At 40.0% G+C, this 16,010-nt stretch overlaps 1 protein-coding gene across 2 annotated transcripts; it reads right to left on the bottom strand.

Annotated features, from left to right (window-relative positions):
* Positions 1 to 1,536: 1,536 nt before the first annotated feature.
* Positions 1,537 to 11,761, bottom strand: HSPB3 (heat shock protein family B (small) member 3). 2 transcript variants are annotated; one of them, XR_005724803.1, is made up of 2 exons: positions 10,978 to 11,752; positions 1,537 to 2,518 (listed from the first exon to the last, which is right to left on the bottom strand). XR_005724803.1 is itself a non-coding variant. In XM_040262518.1 (2 exons), the coding sequence occupies exon 1, from the start codon at positions 11,559 to 11,561 to the stop codon at positions 11,112 to 11,114; it is 450 nt and encodes a 149-aa protein (XP_040118452.1). In that variant the 5' UTR covers positions 11,562 to 11,761; the 3' UTR covers positions 1,537 to 2,518; positions 11,101 to 11,111. The 2 variants fall into 2 exon arrangements, 1 of the variants encoding a protein (XP_040118452.1); XM_040262518.1 differs by having other exon boundaries at positions 11,101 to 11,761.
* Positions 11,762 to 16,010: the final 4,249 nt, after the last annotated feature.

Below are 16,010 nucleotides of genomic sequence, written 5' to 3'. Positions count from 1 at the left end.
TATAGTTTCTAGTTCCTTATTAATATGATCTGGGCTTATGAAAATTCTTTCTTAATTCATAAGTATTTTATTAACAACTTTTAAAATTCATTGTCTGGTAGACTGATTATCTTTCTTTCATTTATTTTTTCAGGGGCTTTTCTCTTGCTCTTTCAGTTGAGACTATTTCCTCCACCTTTTCATTTTCTTAACTTTCTCTGTCTCTATAAATATAGGTGAAACAGTCATCTACTGTGTTGTTTTTATGTGGGAGCATTTCTATGTAGACTGCATGTGCTCAGTGTCTTTGGTGCAAGAAATTTTATGTGAATGCCAGCCACATCCTTGCTCAGCTGTGCTGATCACTATTACCTTGATAGGGGGTGTGGCTTGTGTTGAAGGAGCTAAAACCTGCACAAGGTGTGAGATAGGATTTCCTCTCTGTTTAGTGGCTTCATCATCTTATCAGAAGCGGGGTCTGCTCCCAAGTTGCTGGAGTGGTAGCCTTGAAGGTTGAGCAGGTTTTGTTCCTGTGAAGTGTGTTTTTCCTTCTCCCCACACTGGGGCCTTGCCTTTACCCCAGAGGAAGGGGGTGTTGAAGCATGTGGGGCTTGTGTGCTTACAGAGGTCCAGTGTGCTTTCTGTGTATGTGTCTGCACCTCCACTCCCACGCACAGCCCAAAGTCATGTCTTCTCCCTTGTTGTGGTTGTCCCAGATCTAGCACAAGGCTGTGGCAGGAAGTGAGCAGGGCCTGTGTTTGCTCTACCACGACTGGAGATTGCGGCATTGCAGTTGCAGGAATTGAAGCAGCCGTGCTATTGTCAGAAGGCTGGGCGACTTCCATGGTGCTGTTTGAGTGAATGGCAGAATGGCTGCCACGGCCCCACCTGAATCACCTCCCAGGGCACCTCTGCCTCTCTAGATTAAATCTTTTCTCAGGACCTGGCTGTCCTACATCCCGCGTAAAGCTATGGCATGGAACGGGCAGGGCAGCATTTACTTAGCTGGAACTGGGGATGGCCGTGTGGCGGGGAGGGAGGGCAGAATCTTTCTTGCAGCCTTGGTTGTTTTCTTCCAGCTTTCTGCCAGTTTCCAATTAGTTTTCTGTGAGAACTGTTCCACACACAGATATATTTTTGATATGTTTATGGAAGGAGGTGAGCTCCATGTCTACTTTACTCCACCATCTTGACCCCTCTCCACTTTCAGCATTTTGAAACTTAGATTCTTCTCTGCATACAATAAGCTTTGACATATCCATATTATGAAGTACAATACTTCCATTAAAATCACATCCTAAACAAAAACTTTTTGACATAGAGATATCCCCACAAAAAAAGGTGAAAATTTTATATTCCTTTTCTTAAATTTATTTTTTAATTGGAGGAAGATTGCTTTATAATGTTGTGTTGGTCTCGGCAGTTCAACAGTGTGAATCAGCCATAATTATACACATATCCCCTCCCTTCTGAGCCTCTCTCCCCTCCCCCCATGTATTCCTTTTGTAACTTGCTTTTCCTCCTTAAATTTAGTGAGTATTTTTCCACTTCAGTCAATATTTTTCTGGAAAATGATTTTTATTAGCAGGATAGTATTTTATAACTTGAATAGACTTTAGTTTGCTTAACAAATTTCTTACATTTTCAACATTTCAAATTACAGAATGCCTCACAAATTTTGTATAATTTTATTGTAACAGAGTAAATTCTTTAATTCTTGCTCTTCTACTTCTTGCTCTTCTACCTATATTAAGAGCCTTAACATACTCTCTGGCAGAAAGATTGTTCTAATTTATGCTACAAATCAGCAACAAAGAGGTATTGTTTACCATACTAAGCAACACTGAATATCATCATAATTTTTAGTCTTATTGACTAGACAAAATCCCCCCAAAATGATTTCTTCAGTTCAGTTCAGTCCAGTCACTCAGTCATGTCTAACTCTTTGTAACTCCATGGACTGCAGCACGCCAGGCTTCCCTGTCCATCACCAACTCCCAGAGCCTACTCAAACTCATATCCATTGCGTTGGTGATGCCATCCAACCATCTCATCCTCTGTCGTCCCCTTCTCCTCCTGCCTTCAATCTTTCCCAGCATCAGGGTCTTTTCCAAAGAGTTGGTTCTTCGCATCAGGTGGCCAAAGTACTGGAGTTTCAGCTTCAGCTTCAGTCCTTCCAATGAATATTCCAGGACCGATTTCCTTTAAGAGGGACTGGTTGGATCTCCTTGCAATTTCCTCTTATGTTTCTCTATTTTTTGTTGTCTTTTTGTTCCTCGGGCACAAGAAGCCTTTCTTGTGCCAGAGGAAGAATACATAGGTGAATATGCCATTCAGAGTTACGAAGGGACACAAAAAGCATACTTAGCTTGGATTTTTTAAAAATATATAATAAAATGATTATTTACAGAGATGTGGGCAGGGCTGAGGGACCAACAAAAATGTTGAGGCACTGTGATATTGGGATTTCTAGTAAGAAACATATATTCCATCTTGGGCTCCATTTCTGTCACAGAGCTTCTAAAATCCTTGGAGTTTCCTAAGTGGAGAGAGAGACAAAAGACATTTTTTTGTTATGTTAAGAGTCACCTTTGGAAAGCCCCTAAGTAATCTAAGGATGAGGGTTGGTTGCCAGAAGAGCCAATCATGTGGTTAGAGGTTTAGAAAACTTTCAGTCCTCATCCTTGGGAGAGAAAAGGAACTAGAAACTGAATTCAATTACCTATGGCCAAGGATTTGATCAATCGTGCCTGTGTAATGAAACCTCCATAAAAACTCAAAAGGAGGTGGTTCATAGCGTTTCCGTGTTGGTGGACAATTCAAGGAGAGAGGCCCCCAGAGAAAGTATGAAAACTCCTCCCCATTTCCCCGTATCTTGTCCTATGCATCTCTTCCATCTGCCTCTTCCTGAGTTTATACTATATATTATAATAAACTAGTGATCTACTAAGTATTAATAAAATGTTTCTCTGAGCTCTCTGAGCCAGTCTAGCAAATTAGTCCAATACAAGAAAGGGGCTATTAAAACTGCCAGTCTATATAGCCGGTTGATTAGAAACACAGGTAATAAGTTGGGCTTGCAACTGATGTCTGAAGTTGGGGTTAGAGGAGCAATCTTGTCAGACTGAACCCTTAACTTGTGGGATAAGGGTAGATAGTGTCAGAATTGAGATGAATTTTAGGATATCCAGCTGGTAAACAGAATTGCTTGGTGATATGGGGAAATCTCCCACACATCAGAATTGATGCACATTTATAGGCACCCAGAGACCAGTAACAATGGGAAGTCATGACCCCCTTGATCCTAAAGAAACGGGAAAGGAAACAGAACTATCAATGTGGGCTGGAGCCAGAGGAGAAAAGGCAGTCTCATCAGAGCTGCTGACAGAGGGAGGCAATCCCAGCCACAACCTGGAATCAAAACAGCAGGAGGCAGGGAATACAATACTTCAATCCGCCTGTCTTTATGCAGGCTGCTGTCTGTTGGTGCCTTCAGCTGGGTAAATTCAACCTGAAATCAGAGAGCAGTGCCCTGAGGCCACAGAACAGGGCAGAGAAAGACAAGATAACAATAGAATAACCAACACAGTGGATACTTAGGGCATTTTTTTGTTTTTTTCTATTTAGTACTTCTATTTTATTTTTACATTCAGTACTTCTAAAATGCATTTGTAATTTTTCTTTTGATTGTACTGTATCATAGGTATAAGCTTTTTATTTAATTTTTCTAGATACCTATATAGTTATCTTAGGTACATATGCTGTATCATATTCCTATTCATTTTATCAACTGCCATTATCAAACTAAATTTTTACAGTGGGGTTCTTTTCAGTGTTTCCTACTCTGTTCCACTGATTCATTTATTCTTGTGCAGTAACACAGTATTTTAGTCATTGTAGCATGACAGTATGTTTTATCACTAGGTATAGCAGCTCCCAAGTGTTCTTAAGTTCTGATGAAAATTATTAGGGAAAAGTAGCTTTGAAAACTGGGGGGAAATGTCAAATATAAAAACCTTAATTACTCATCAGCTATGTTTTGAAATGGATACTGCTATGTGATATGTGCAAGTTTTCATTCTCTCCTATGGAATCTCGATATATATTACTAGATAATAGAAGGAAGTTTTTCTGTTTCATTATATTCATTATTTTGGCATATTTTTTAGATTCCACATACACATGATAATATACAGTATTTTTCCTTCTCTTACTTATTTCACTAAGTACAATATTCACCATGTCCACCCATGCTGCATATTGCAAAATTTCATTCTTTTTTTTAATGGCTGATTGGTATTTCATTGTGTATGGATACCACATCTTCTTTATCCTCTCATTTGTTGATTGACACTTAAGTTACTTCCATATCTTTGCTGTTGTAAATAATGCTGCTATGAACATTAGGGTGCATGCATCTTTTCAAATTAGTGTTTTGTTTTGGTCAAATATATACCCAGGAGTGGAACTGCTGTATCATATGGTAATTCTATTTTTAGTTTTTTTGAGGAACATCTGTTTTTCTACAATAGCTGCACCAATTGACATTCCCACCAACAGTGGACACATCCTCGCCAACATCTGTTATTTGTGGTCTTTTTGAAGAGAAAGTCTCTGACAAGTGTGAGGTGACATCTCATTTTTTTGATTTGCATTTCCATGATATTAGCAATGTTAATTATCTTTTCACGTGCCTGTTGGTCATCTGTATGTCTTCTTTGGAAAAATATCTATTCAGGTCTTCTGCCCATTTTTAACTGGGTTGTTCGGTTGTGTTTTTTTTTTTAAATGTTGCATGAGCTGTTTACACATTTTGAATATTAACCCCTTAATACTTGTATCATTTGCAGATATTTTTTCCCATTCAATAGATTGTCTATTCATTTTGTTGATGATTTCCTTTGCTGTGCAAAAGCTTTTACATTTAATTAGGTCCCATTTGTTTATTTTTGCTTTTGTTTCCTTTGCCTTAGGAGATTATTCATATATATTCTCAAATAGAAAATATACACATATTATTTTCAATTATACATAGTGCATTTAAGAAAAATTACTACATACCATGTCATAGAGAAAGTCTCAACAAATTACACAGAATGGTATTCTAGAAGCCATTTTATATTACCTCAGTATATTTTTTATATTTGTCCTTGAAGTTAGAAAACACTAATAAACAGGATTTTGTAAATATATACATGCAAATATACAGGCTCTTATATAGTAAACAATGCTGAGGAAACATAAAAGAAAATAGTTACTTAGAATTATTTATTTAGTTACTTAGAATTCTTCATTTTTCAAATTTAAATACTGATCTGTTATTTTGTGGAGAACATCTAGCCAACTCAATTGCTAAAACAGAGTTATTTTCAAATTATGTCCAAGCTATAAATCAGCATATTGAATCAACATTTTAATTCTTGTTTCCAACTAATTATTTGAGAGCCTTTGAAGAGAACAGTGGTTATAATTGAAAAGCTTGTTTTTGTTTAGCTTTAGTTTAGTTGCTAAGTCATGTCCAACTCTTTGTGACTCCACAGACTGTAGCCCACCAGGCTCCTCTGCCTATGGGATTTCCCAGGCAAGAAAACTGGAGTGGGTTGCCATTTCCTTCTCCAGGAGCTCTTTCTGACCCAGGGATCAAACCTGCGTCTCTTGCACTGACAGCCCGATTGTTTACCGCTCAGCCACCAGGGAAGCCCATATTTTTGTTAAGCTTGTGTAAATGATTATTAGGTATTTTGGATCTTTTTTTACCTGAAGTTGTTGTGTTTTTTAAAAATCCCTCTTCAGATGTGCTAAGACCATTAATAGCAATTTCCAGATAATCACAAGTAGGTGAGAAATAAGCTAAGGGCAGTCAGTGGGATAAAGATCTCCAATGACTTTTGGACTTCCAGGATTGGTCCACCATCTTCAGAAAAAGAAAAATCCTGGAGAAGTTTAAGGGGACTTACACTGCAGATTAAAATTAGATCAAAATATGAAATGATCCAGTGATTAAGATATTATGCCTCCACTACAGGGGGGATGGGTTCTATCCCTGGTCAGGGAACTAAGATCCTGCATGCCGAGTAGTATGGTCAAAAAATACAAACAAGCAAACCCCAAAACAAATATATATATATAACAAATATAATATACATATTATATAATATATAAAATGATAATATATAATTATGTATCATATATATGGAGATATATGTTTGTCTTTTTAATTAAATCAATTTATATATTATATAACTATATTTTATATTATATAATTATATATATTATATAATTTATGTATTATACATATATAAAAAATATCACCATATATATTATACATATATAATATATATAACATCAGCATATATATTATATATGGTAGTGTTATAATAATATTATATATAATATACAATAATATAATAACATATATAACACAGAATAATATTATATATAATACATAATATTATATATAAGGTGATGTTAGAGTTTATAATTTGAAGTCAGTGTAGATGCTATAAGACTGTGATTTGCCTGACACCCTCTTCCTGCAGTTCTGGGTCTGAGACTGTTGTCAATACAAACCCTGTGTACCTTCTGGCCTGCCTTCTTTTTTCTGAAGCTTGTCCCCTGCCTCCCAAGCCATGCTGCTGCCACCTTTGCCAGAGCCTTTGCTAAACTTCCTTAGGTGGCTGCTGTTCAGGTGGAAGCCCCGAGTCTGCACTTTTCTCCCTGACTGAGCGAGCCCTAACCAGGCTGAGTCATCCTTCTGTTCCCAGAATGGATGAAATGTCACACTGTGTGGCATGGGTCTGATTTTCTGAGCAGTCACTAAGGGGCTGGATGATACAACTCAGTTCAGGAGAGTCTACTCCCTGTGAGTTGAAACTTGACTGATGAGATATGGGAAATAGTAGGGAACAGGGCAATTTCCCCTCCTTTTTTCCCTGTGGAGTACTCTAATATTCTATTTCCTCCTGAAGGTCTTCTGCAGAAGTTCCGGGTGCCTGGCCAACACCCCTGCCCAGAGGCTGCAGTCTCTTTAGAGTCATTGTGAAACAGTGGCCAGCACAGCCGCACATCACATCACTTTGTTTCTTGTATTTTCTTGCCTTTTTCTCCCTATTTCCTCCTCACCTTTACCATTCTGTGCTTGCACGTGCCAAATTGTATTGCAACTTGAAGGCACCCAAATAGTGTCTCAGGCTCTGTCTTTTTGTAGAAAAGATTTCCTAAAAGCTATAGCAACAGTTCTCACTTTAGTGGAGAGCTGGCATTTTCCCCTGGCCCCTAGGAGTCACCCTCCACTTTTTTCCACTTTGCTCTCTGCCCTGGGAGGTTGCTGAACTGTATCTACAGGACACCCACACCCTCTGGCTACCAGATAGGTCCAGCCAATAGGATGCCCCAGTAGGAGATTGGAGGGAGAAAAGTATTTATTTTCCTGGTGCCTATGAGGTCACCTTGGCTGACTGTGTCCCTCAAGATGAAAGTCAGAGCTGGAGTTCTCTATCTGACCTTCTTTTTGATTTCTGAGAACTTCCTCCTCTCACTCCTTTGGACCTAGGGAACCTAAGAGCTCCCCACTGCTACCCTCAGGGTAGGGTGCTGCCTTGTGGCTCACATCCACCCTGCCCACTCCTCTGTAATTTATCTCTTTATAAATAAATTATTCTAATTTGAATTATTCCAATTTGACAGTGCCATCTGCTTCCTGTTGGGATGAGTAATGAGAAGGAATGGTTAAATGATATTATTGTTTATCTGTGTTGGAATTGTATGTAACCATTACAAATCACTTAATGTTCTCTAGCAAAAGAAAGTAATGCACTATTTTTTTTCTAATCACTTAAGAAGTCAAGCAATCAGGGTTCTGGCAAAAACAAACAAGACCAGTCAGAATCCCATCTCCTGTGTGGATGAAAATAATCAATAAGTCATCTATAATAGGAATAGAAATGATTAAAAATAATAATAAAAAGAGTTTTATTTGAGCCAAACTGAGGACTATCGCCTGGAAGACAGCCTGTCAGCTCTGAGGAACTGCTCCAGAGAAACGTGATTGTCACCATAGTTTTATATCTTGTCAGAACCAAGAACATTAAATAAATCAGGCATTTACTTCTCTAGTGGCTCAGATGGTCAAGAATCTGCCTGTGATGCAAGAGACTCAGGTTCAATCCCTGGGTTGGGAAGATCCCCTGGAAAAGAGCATGGCAACCCACTCCAATATTTTTGCCTGGAGAATTCAATGGACAGAGGAGCCTGGCTGGCTACAGGCCATAGGTTTGTGGAGAGTCAGACACAACTGAAGCAACTTAGCATGCACACATACTTCTTCAAGGTTACAGAAAAACAGACCAGCATTCACATTGGGAGTCAGTATGGTCTTTGCACCAACGAAGGGAGTCTTATAATGGAAGGAGGACCAGTATTGGTGTCCCAGGAAGGGAATCATTTGCTCTTTATTTTTAACATAGACAGACATTCTTTACTTCTGGTCAATGTGCCCTTTTCTTCAATAATTAAAGCAGGTGTAAAACAGGCTGTTTTAGTTAGCAGTTAAAATTCAAATCAACTCATATATTAGCCAGAATGAGTTCCTCATACCTCAATATGTGAAATTTTCTTTTATTGCCTGAAAGGGTCTTTAATGAAGGAATCATTTATGCGAGAGCAGGCAGAGTAAAGGGAATCAATAAGGAATTGTGAAGTACCAGGAACAAGAAATAGCAGAAGACATCACCACCCCAAGTGTTGAAGGGGCATAAGGAAGAAACAGCGTTGGAATACTGGTGCCTGATACAATTCCCCGTCTCGGAAAAGAAGCTGTCCCTCCAGACCTCCAGTCCAGGGGAATGCAGGTCCTGAAGGAGCCTCATCTGCAGCAGGCTGGCAGTGGAGAATAAATGCCCTCCTCTTCCGCCCCTCCTGCCCACCAGCTTCCTCTCTCCAGTCTCTGCTCTGCAGTCAGTGCCTCCTATTGGCTGAACCCAGTTGGAAACTAGAATGACACGGCCCATTAGGGTGAGCCTGCTTGGACTCAGAGTGGGGCCGAGTAGGGCAGAGGATGGTCTGGGTTGGTGGGAGGTGGAGAGGGCAACAGACAATAACCAATACGATCAGGATATCAAACCCTTTGCAAATATAATCCCAATTTTGAGAAAAGTGATACATGTATTTATGTATAAGAGAATTCTGAACTATAAATTTAAAGTAGCTATCTCATGGTAGTAGAAGAATATAAATGCTAATTGAATGATGTGTTTAATTTTAACTTTTAACGGAAAACATTTCCTATCAGTGGCTCCTCACGCTAAGAACTTCACTTTCTGAAATTTCTCAGAAGATCTAAACCTAGAGTAAGATCAAGGCCAACGAGAGGATATTTGTTTTTGCTTCTCAAAGTACTAGCTTGTTTTCACACTATCCTGCCCAATAATAGAAAAGAATAATCTAATATGGGACAAAGGGCATCCCAGTCCTAGTCATGTTAGTAGATGTAATCCATTAATTACTATTAACTTTGTTATGTAGCAGAGTTGGTCTATGACATTCACTTTGTCAAAGAACAAAATTTGTGATCCCAGAGTTGGATGCACAATCACCAACTTCATATAAACACCTAGCTTCAAAACGCTTTCAATTTAGTTAAACTATAAACCAACATCTCTGTTTTCAAAATGACTTGTATAGCTTCTGATTTATTTTTCTACTGTTTCATACCTCTCGCGTCTGCATGTAAACTACAAACAAAGCACCATAGAGGAGCTCGGGCGTTATCAGCAATCGGCAGCTACGCTGTTGTTTTCCATACCCAGATTCCTCTGCTATTCATAGCACTGTCCTCAGCCTTACATGGGGTCCGGGGTAAAGGCAGCTGCTGCTGCTGCTAAGTCGCTTCAGTTGTGTCCGACTCTGTGCGACCCCATAGAAGGCAGCCTACCAGGCTCCCCAGTCCCTGGGATTCTCCAGGCAAGAACACTGGAGTGGGTTGCCATTTCCTTCTCTAATTCATGAAAGTGAAAAGTGAAAGTGAAGTCACTCAGTGTGTCCGACTCTTAGCGACCCCATGGACTGCAGCCCACCAGGCTCCTCCATCCATGGGATTCTCCAGGCAAGAGTACTGGAGTGGGGTGCCATTGCCTTCTCCAAAGGCAGCTACTTTCCCCCAAAGAAGTACTTCACATGTAGAGAATGAGATAGCAAATCCTTGGGATGTCACAGACCAGCTGTTGAAGGCAATTGTTCCTAACCACCAATGTCCCAGCTGCTCCTTTGGGCCAAAGCAGCAGTTGGGGGAAATAGAAGCAGCCGATGTTCTGTATAAACTCAGACACCCATGTAAGCTGGGCCTCAGAACTTTCATTGCCTGCCAAGCTATTTAAAGCTAAGGATTATGCAGTGAGAACAGATGCAGTGCATTTTGCCATCTTCTGAAATCTAACATTTTAAGTAACATTTAAACAGCATAGTTTAAATTTTCTTGAATTCAGTCATTGTACTTTTTCAAAGTGGTTTCCTAAACTTCATATTAAGTATGATTTACTGCATCTTAATATTTCATAAATATCCACAGAATATACACTGTGCTTTAAAAAATGCTGCAGCTAAGATTCAGCTTAATATATTTGAGATCCAATTTTCCAGTACTATTTTTTAACCTTCATATTCTATATTTACAAAGCTATGCTATAATAAAATACACTGAAAAGAAAAGCTTATTAAGCGAAGGAGATCACAGCTCTTTTTAGCAATATAAAACACTTTCATAAAATGGATAAGAATTTCTTAAATTGGTGTGGCTCTTTTGCCATCAACTGTTACAGATGCAAGCTTCTCTGGCATTGTTGAAGTAAGGAAGAAATAATTCTGAGTCGTTTCTACTATCAGACTACAATCTCCTAAACTGTCAGTGTTTCAGGTGTTAAGAATAGCATCAACCTGAGCTGTAGGAACATATTTAACAACTTTCCTTTCGGAATAAAAATAACAAAGACGACCTCAACATACCAGGAATTATGTCTGTGTTTTTAATCTTCATAAAAATCATTTCAAACCTGAGTAATACACACATTCCCGTGATACCATGGGCTAAACTAGAATCTTCCTCTCGACGTATGAACAGACACTAACCCGACACGATGTCACTTGGTCCCAGCCGAATCCTTTACTTCCACCACCAGAATTCCATCGTGACAGAGGATCGCCGACAAATCTTTGGTTTCAATGCCGTCGGGCAGTTTATACTGTCGGGTGAAGCTTCTGGAGATAAAACCATGCTCATCCATTCTGGTTCCATGTTGAGCTTTTATCAGCAGCCAGCCCTCGAAGGTCTGAATGATGATATCTTCGGGGAGGAATTGGACCACGTCCAGCAGGACCTGGAAGCGGGATTCGCCTCTCTGGGGCGGCATCTCAGCGGCGTCCACTGGAGGAGCCTGGGCCGCCCTGGCCTTCCCCAGGTCCACCGTGGTTGGCCCGGGCAGTGCATATAAAGCGTGATCCAGCCTGCAGTCTTCCAGACCTCGAGCTTCGAACTCCTGCTCGTATCGCACTGGAGTCACGATGAGGTGCCTCAGGATGATTTTTGCCATAGTGGAGGCAAAGCCGGCATCCAGCAGCGTCCTCCCCGTCCGACGTCCGCGTGAAGCTTCGCCGCTGCCTTCCAACTAGATTATCAGAGGAGAGCTGCTCTTCGCTTATAACCCCGTGCAGACGCAACCCTTTAATTAGACCTGAATCACAGTGCCGCACGCTCCCTCTTGTCTTTTCGCTCCTGCTGACAATGAACTGCTATTTATAGGGTGTGTTTCAAAGTTGCTTTTAGCACACAGCCTGCTCGAGCTGCCGAGTCAAGGATTGCCCTTACATTCTCAGTTATCCTTGGCAAGTGTGTCGGCCTCGCTTACCCAGAGAGAAAAAGAGAGTCAGAAACGATATTTGAGAAATATCTGAGTGCTCTTTGTGAATTACAGAGAACTGAGGGATCAGAGCAACCTAGAGATGAGCACTTATCTTGTATGAACTAAGTCTGCACTGATCCTAGTCTCCAGGCACAAAGTCAGGGGGAGGTGACTTGAGCTTTAAATTGATTAGGAATCAATTACACACACACAGGCACATTAAAATCTCAAACATTCAACAAGCCTTCAGCCCTCTGTCCTATACATTTACTTTCATTTCATCCTTTAATCTTCTATCCTTAAGTGACATCTGAGCCAGGCCATCTGGATTTATTAAGTTTGACTCATGAAAAATGAGATCAAATGACTGAGCCAGACAATGATGTCCAACCTCAGATGGGGTTGAAAAGGCATAGAACAGAGAATTTTAGTAAGGAAAATAGAGCTCCAGGGCAGAGAAAAAGCTTAACGCTTTTTAACTATTTGATACTAAAGCCCAGAAAACTAAGGATTAATCTAGTTGCAGCTCTGCTGTTGAAATGGCAAAAATATATAACATAATTCTTAACTGTAACCCCCTTAACATTAAACTTAGATTGAAAAAGAATGAGGTAACTCTTTATCCACTGCTATGGCAAGATCTCCAAGACATGTTAAGTACAAAAGGAAAATCCAGAAAGGACAGCATATAATGTGCTGTATTTGACTTTTATTTTAAGTAGGCATTTGCTTGTGAAATAGAATCTGAAAGTTATGTCATGGGGAACAGAAGTTGCCTCCTGGGATGGTAGCAGAGTGATCAGAAGGCAGGGGCTAGAGGGAGACTTGCTTATCACTATAAACACATTTGTGCTTTTAACTTCTATACTGTGTTTGTAATGAACATACACACAAGAGGGTTTAAAATATAGAAAACTTCCTCTCCATAGAGGTTAGTATTCTCTAGAATAGGTAGACTCCAGAATACCTTTCCTTAAAACACATGTCCATTTTCTTAGAATTAAAAATAAATCTAACTAGTTTTTAGTTTTAGTTTTTTATGGTAAAAAATCTGCCTGCAATGCCAGAGACCCAGGTTTGATCCCTGGGTTGGGAGGATCTTCTGGAGAAGGGAATGGCAACCTTTTCGAATATTCTTGCCTGGAGAATCCCATGGACAGAGGAGCCTGTGGGCTATCGTTCATGGGATCACAAAAAGTCAGACATGACTGAGTGACTAACACTTTCACTTTCATTTAGGAAAGTCTAAAAAATTAAAAATTAAAAAACAAAATTTTTAATTTTTTAAATTTTAAAAATTAAAAATTAGAAAACAGAAGGGAACAATTTCCTTTAGCCCTTTTATAATACCCTAAAACTCTGAGTGGATATTTTGGCATATAGTTTAAAATATGCCTTAATTATGTTGTTCACACACAGCTTTTTCGACTTGCATTTTACAGGTTGATGACCCTCAATGGAAAAATGTATTCTTTGAAATCTTAATGTCCTCTGGCTTACAAAATATTGAGAGATGTTTTCACTGATGCTGCTCTGAGTGGTAAGTCAAAAACAGAACTCACTACCAGTGGCAGGAAATGTATATGGTACTAAGGACTTGGCTTTAAATTGCTGGAAAGAGTCATAGCAAAATTGAAAAGAAAGTATATAGATTTTCTATATATCCCCTGCCCCCACACATACATAGCATCTCCCATTGTCAGCATCCCCACCAGAGGGTACATTTGTTATAATCAGTGAACCTATATTAATACATAGTTTACATTAGGTTTCACTCTTTCTGTTGCACATTCTATGAATTTGCCCAAAGCTATAATCATGTGTATCCACCAAAATAGTATTATACAGAGTTGTTTCACTGCCCTAAAAATCCTTTGTGCTCCATCTACTCACCTCCCCTCCTCCCAACCTTTGTTCTGAAAAGCTGCTGTAAAAACTAAGCCTGTGTATTTGCTGTGCTGGGTCTTCACTGCTGCCCTCCAGCCTTCTCTAGCTGTGAGCAAGGGCTGCTCTTCATTGCAGTGCTCGGGCTTCTCCCAGAGGTGGCTCCTCTTTTGTGGAGCATGGGCTCTAGGGTGCGGGCTCAGGAGTTGCAGCACATGGGCTCATGGCCCCATGGCATGTATAATCTTCCTGGACCCTGATCAAACCCATGTCCCCTGCTTTAGCAGGTGGATTCCCAACCATGGGATCACCAGGGAAGGCCAAAAAAAAAAAAAGTCTATTTAAAAAACTAAAACTTCTCTAAAAATTGAATACTAGAAAGATGCTGGTAGGATGGACAGAAAAACATATCCAATTATGGGTTATTGCCTTTAAGGATCTCTAAAATAGGTGAGGAGGACTAGATATGAGTGGTTTCCATGTTGCTTGTATGACTGAGTTGCTGAGGTTTAAAGGGAGTAGTCATATTTCTGGAGCAAACACCCGAGGCTTCTACTTCTGCTGTTTCCCCCAGACTGCCCTTTGACCCTAATCCTGTGCCTTCTATCCTCCTCTAGGCTTCTGTTCAACCACTTACCCCTTTCTTGATGTTCTCTAGTCTCTCACTGTCCACAGGCTGCTTTCCATCAGCATAAAGTCAGTTGTACCCCCATCTTTTTAAACCAAAACAACACCTACTAGCCCTTATGTCACCCCCTAGCTAATTATTCCCCTCCTAGCCCAGCTCCTTGAATTTGTAGCCTGTGTTCAATGATCACTCTTTGTGCTATTGCAAAATAACTCTGCCCTGGATTGATGTCAAAGTCAGTCTTATTGCCAAATCTATACTTTAACCTTATTTTCCTTAACCTCTTGAGCATTTGACATAAGCCTCTTAGCAAGAAAGAATGTGAACTATTTTTGTCCTAACCCTGTCAAGAGAACACAGTAGAGATTTCTCTTATCCTATTTCATGCATTCTCAATGGAGGTGATATCACCCTTAAGGGGGCAAAAATTGGTTCTTATGGAGCAAATCAATCAAACAAAAAATCCATGTTATCTAAGATTATACCAAATCTTAGCTCTAGGGAATGGATTATGGTCTTCCAAAAGGCCAAGGTACATGAACAATCATAAAGAATATCTGTGGAATTAAAATTTCATGGGGGAGAGAGGGGAGAAATCAGGTGGAAAATGTCTTAAAGACTCTTGGGGGTGGAAGGCTGGAGCAATAATGAAGAAAAAATTGAGGATACAGTCCTAGTTGTCTTCATGAATTGCTCATCCAGACCCCAATGGTGTCAGGGGCTCTTTGGGGGGATTTCAGTACCAACAAGGCTTAGGGTCTGAGAAGGTTCCCTAGAAAGAGTAATCTCATGGCCTGGACAAAAAGATGATAAAGGGGGATAAATGGAACTTTGGGAATTCAAGTGTTCCTGGCAACAGAGTGACATGTTCCAGGGCCTGGAGCCAGAAGAAAATTCTGTGATTGGAGGACAAAAGACACAGCGTGACCACAATGCAGGCCACAGAGTAGGAAGTGGGAGAAATGAGGCCGGAGAGGTGGGGAGCAGGGACCAGATCAGGAGAGATTTGTATGTCATCTTTGTTTTCAAATATCTACCAGTTGCTCTGTGATACAAGAATTCTTGTTTTAGAGTAAACACTAATCTTTCTCTTCATAGTCAAAAGGCCCACTGAGGATTTTTTTTTCCAAATTAAGGTTTAGATTCTATTGTGAAATATAGGAGTTAACTTCACAAAGACCCAAATCAGTGCCTTTTTCACTTTTCTGACTATACCCACAATAAGAAACATATCATCACCAGTGAACACACATACACACATGTGCGTGCATGCTCAGTCATGTCCAACTCTTTGTGACCTCATGGACTGTAGCTTGCCAGGCTCCTCTGTCCATGGGATTCTCCAGGCAAGAACACTTGAATGGGTTGTCATTTCCTCCTCCAGGGGATATCTTCCTGACCCAGGGATCAAACCTACATCTCCTAAAGCTCCTGGATTGGAAAGCCCACATATACCCATACTGGGTACAAAACATTTAGCTTTACTACATATAATGCACTCTGATGATCTCTGTTTGATTCCATTTAGCTTAACAGTGAGCCTTGCAACTCACTAAACTGATTTTACAGCCAGTTTGGGAAGCACTTAGTTAACTTTTTATATTATTAAGCAAGGTGGTTCATCATCC

This window comes from Oryx dammah, unplaced genomic scaffold, assembly GCF_014754425.2.
Source record: "Oryx dammah isolate SB20612 unplaced genomic scaffold, SCBI_Odam_1.1 HiC_scaffold_20, whole genome shotgun sequence".
Lineage (NCBI taxonomy): Eukaryota > Metazoa > Chordata > Mammalia > Artiodactyla > Bovidae > Oryx > Oryx dammah.
This window is presented reverse-complemented; position numbering and strand designations above follow the sequence as displayed.

What these genes read in the sequence shown, in the direction of transcription:
- HSPB3 (XM_040262518.1), bottom strand. Translation starts at nt 11,561, where the DNA reads ATGGCAAAAATCATCCTGAGGCACCTCATCGTGACTCCAGTGCGATAC.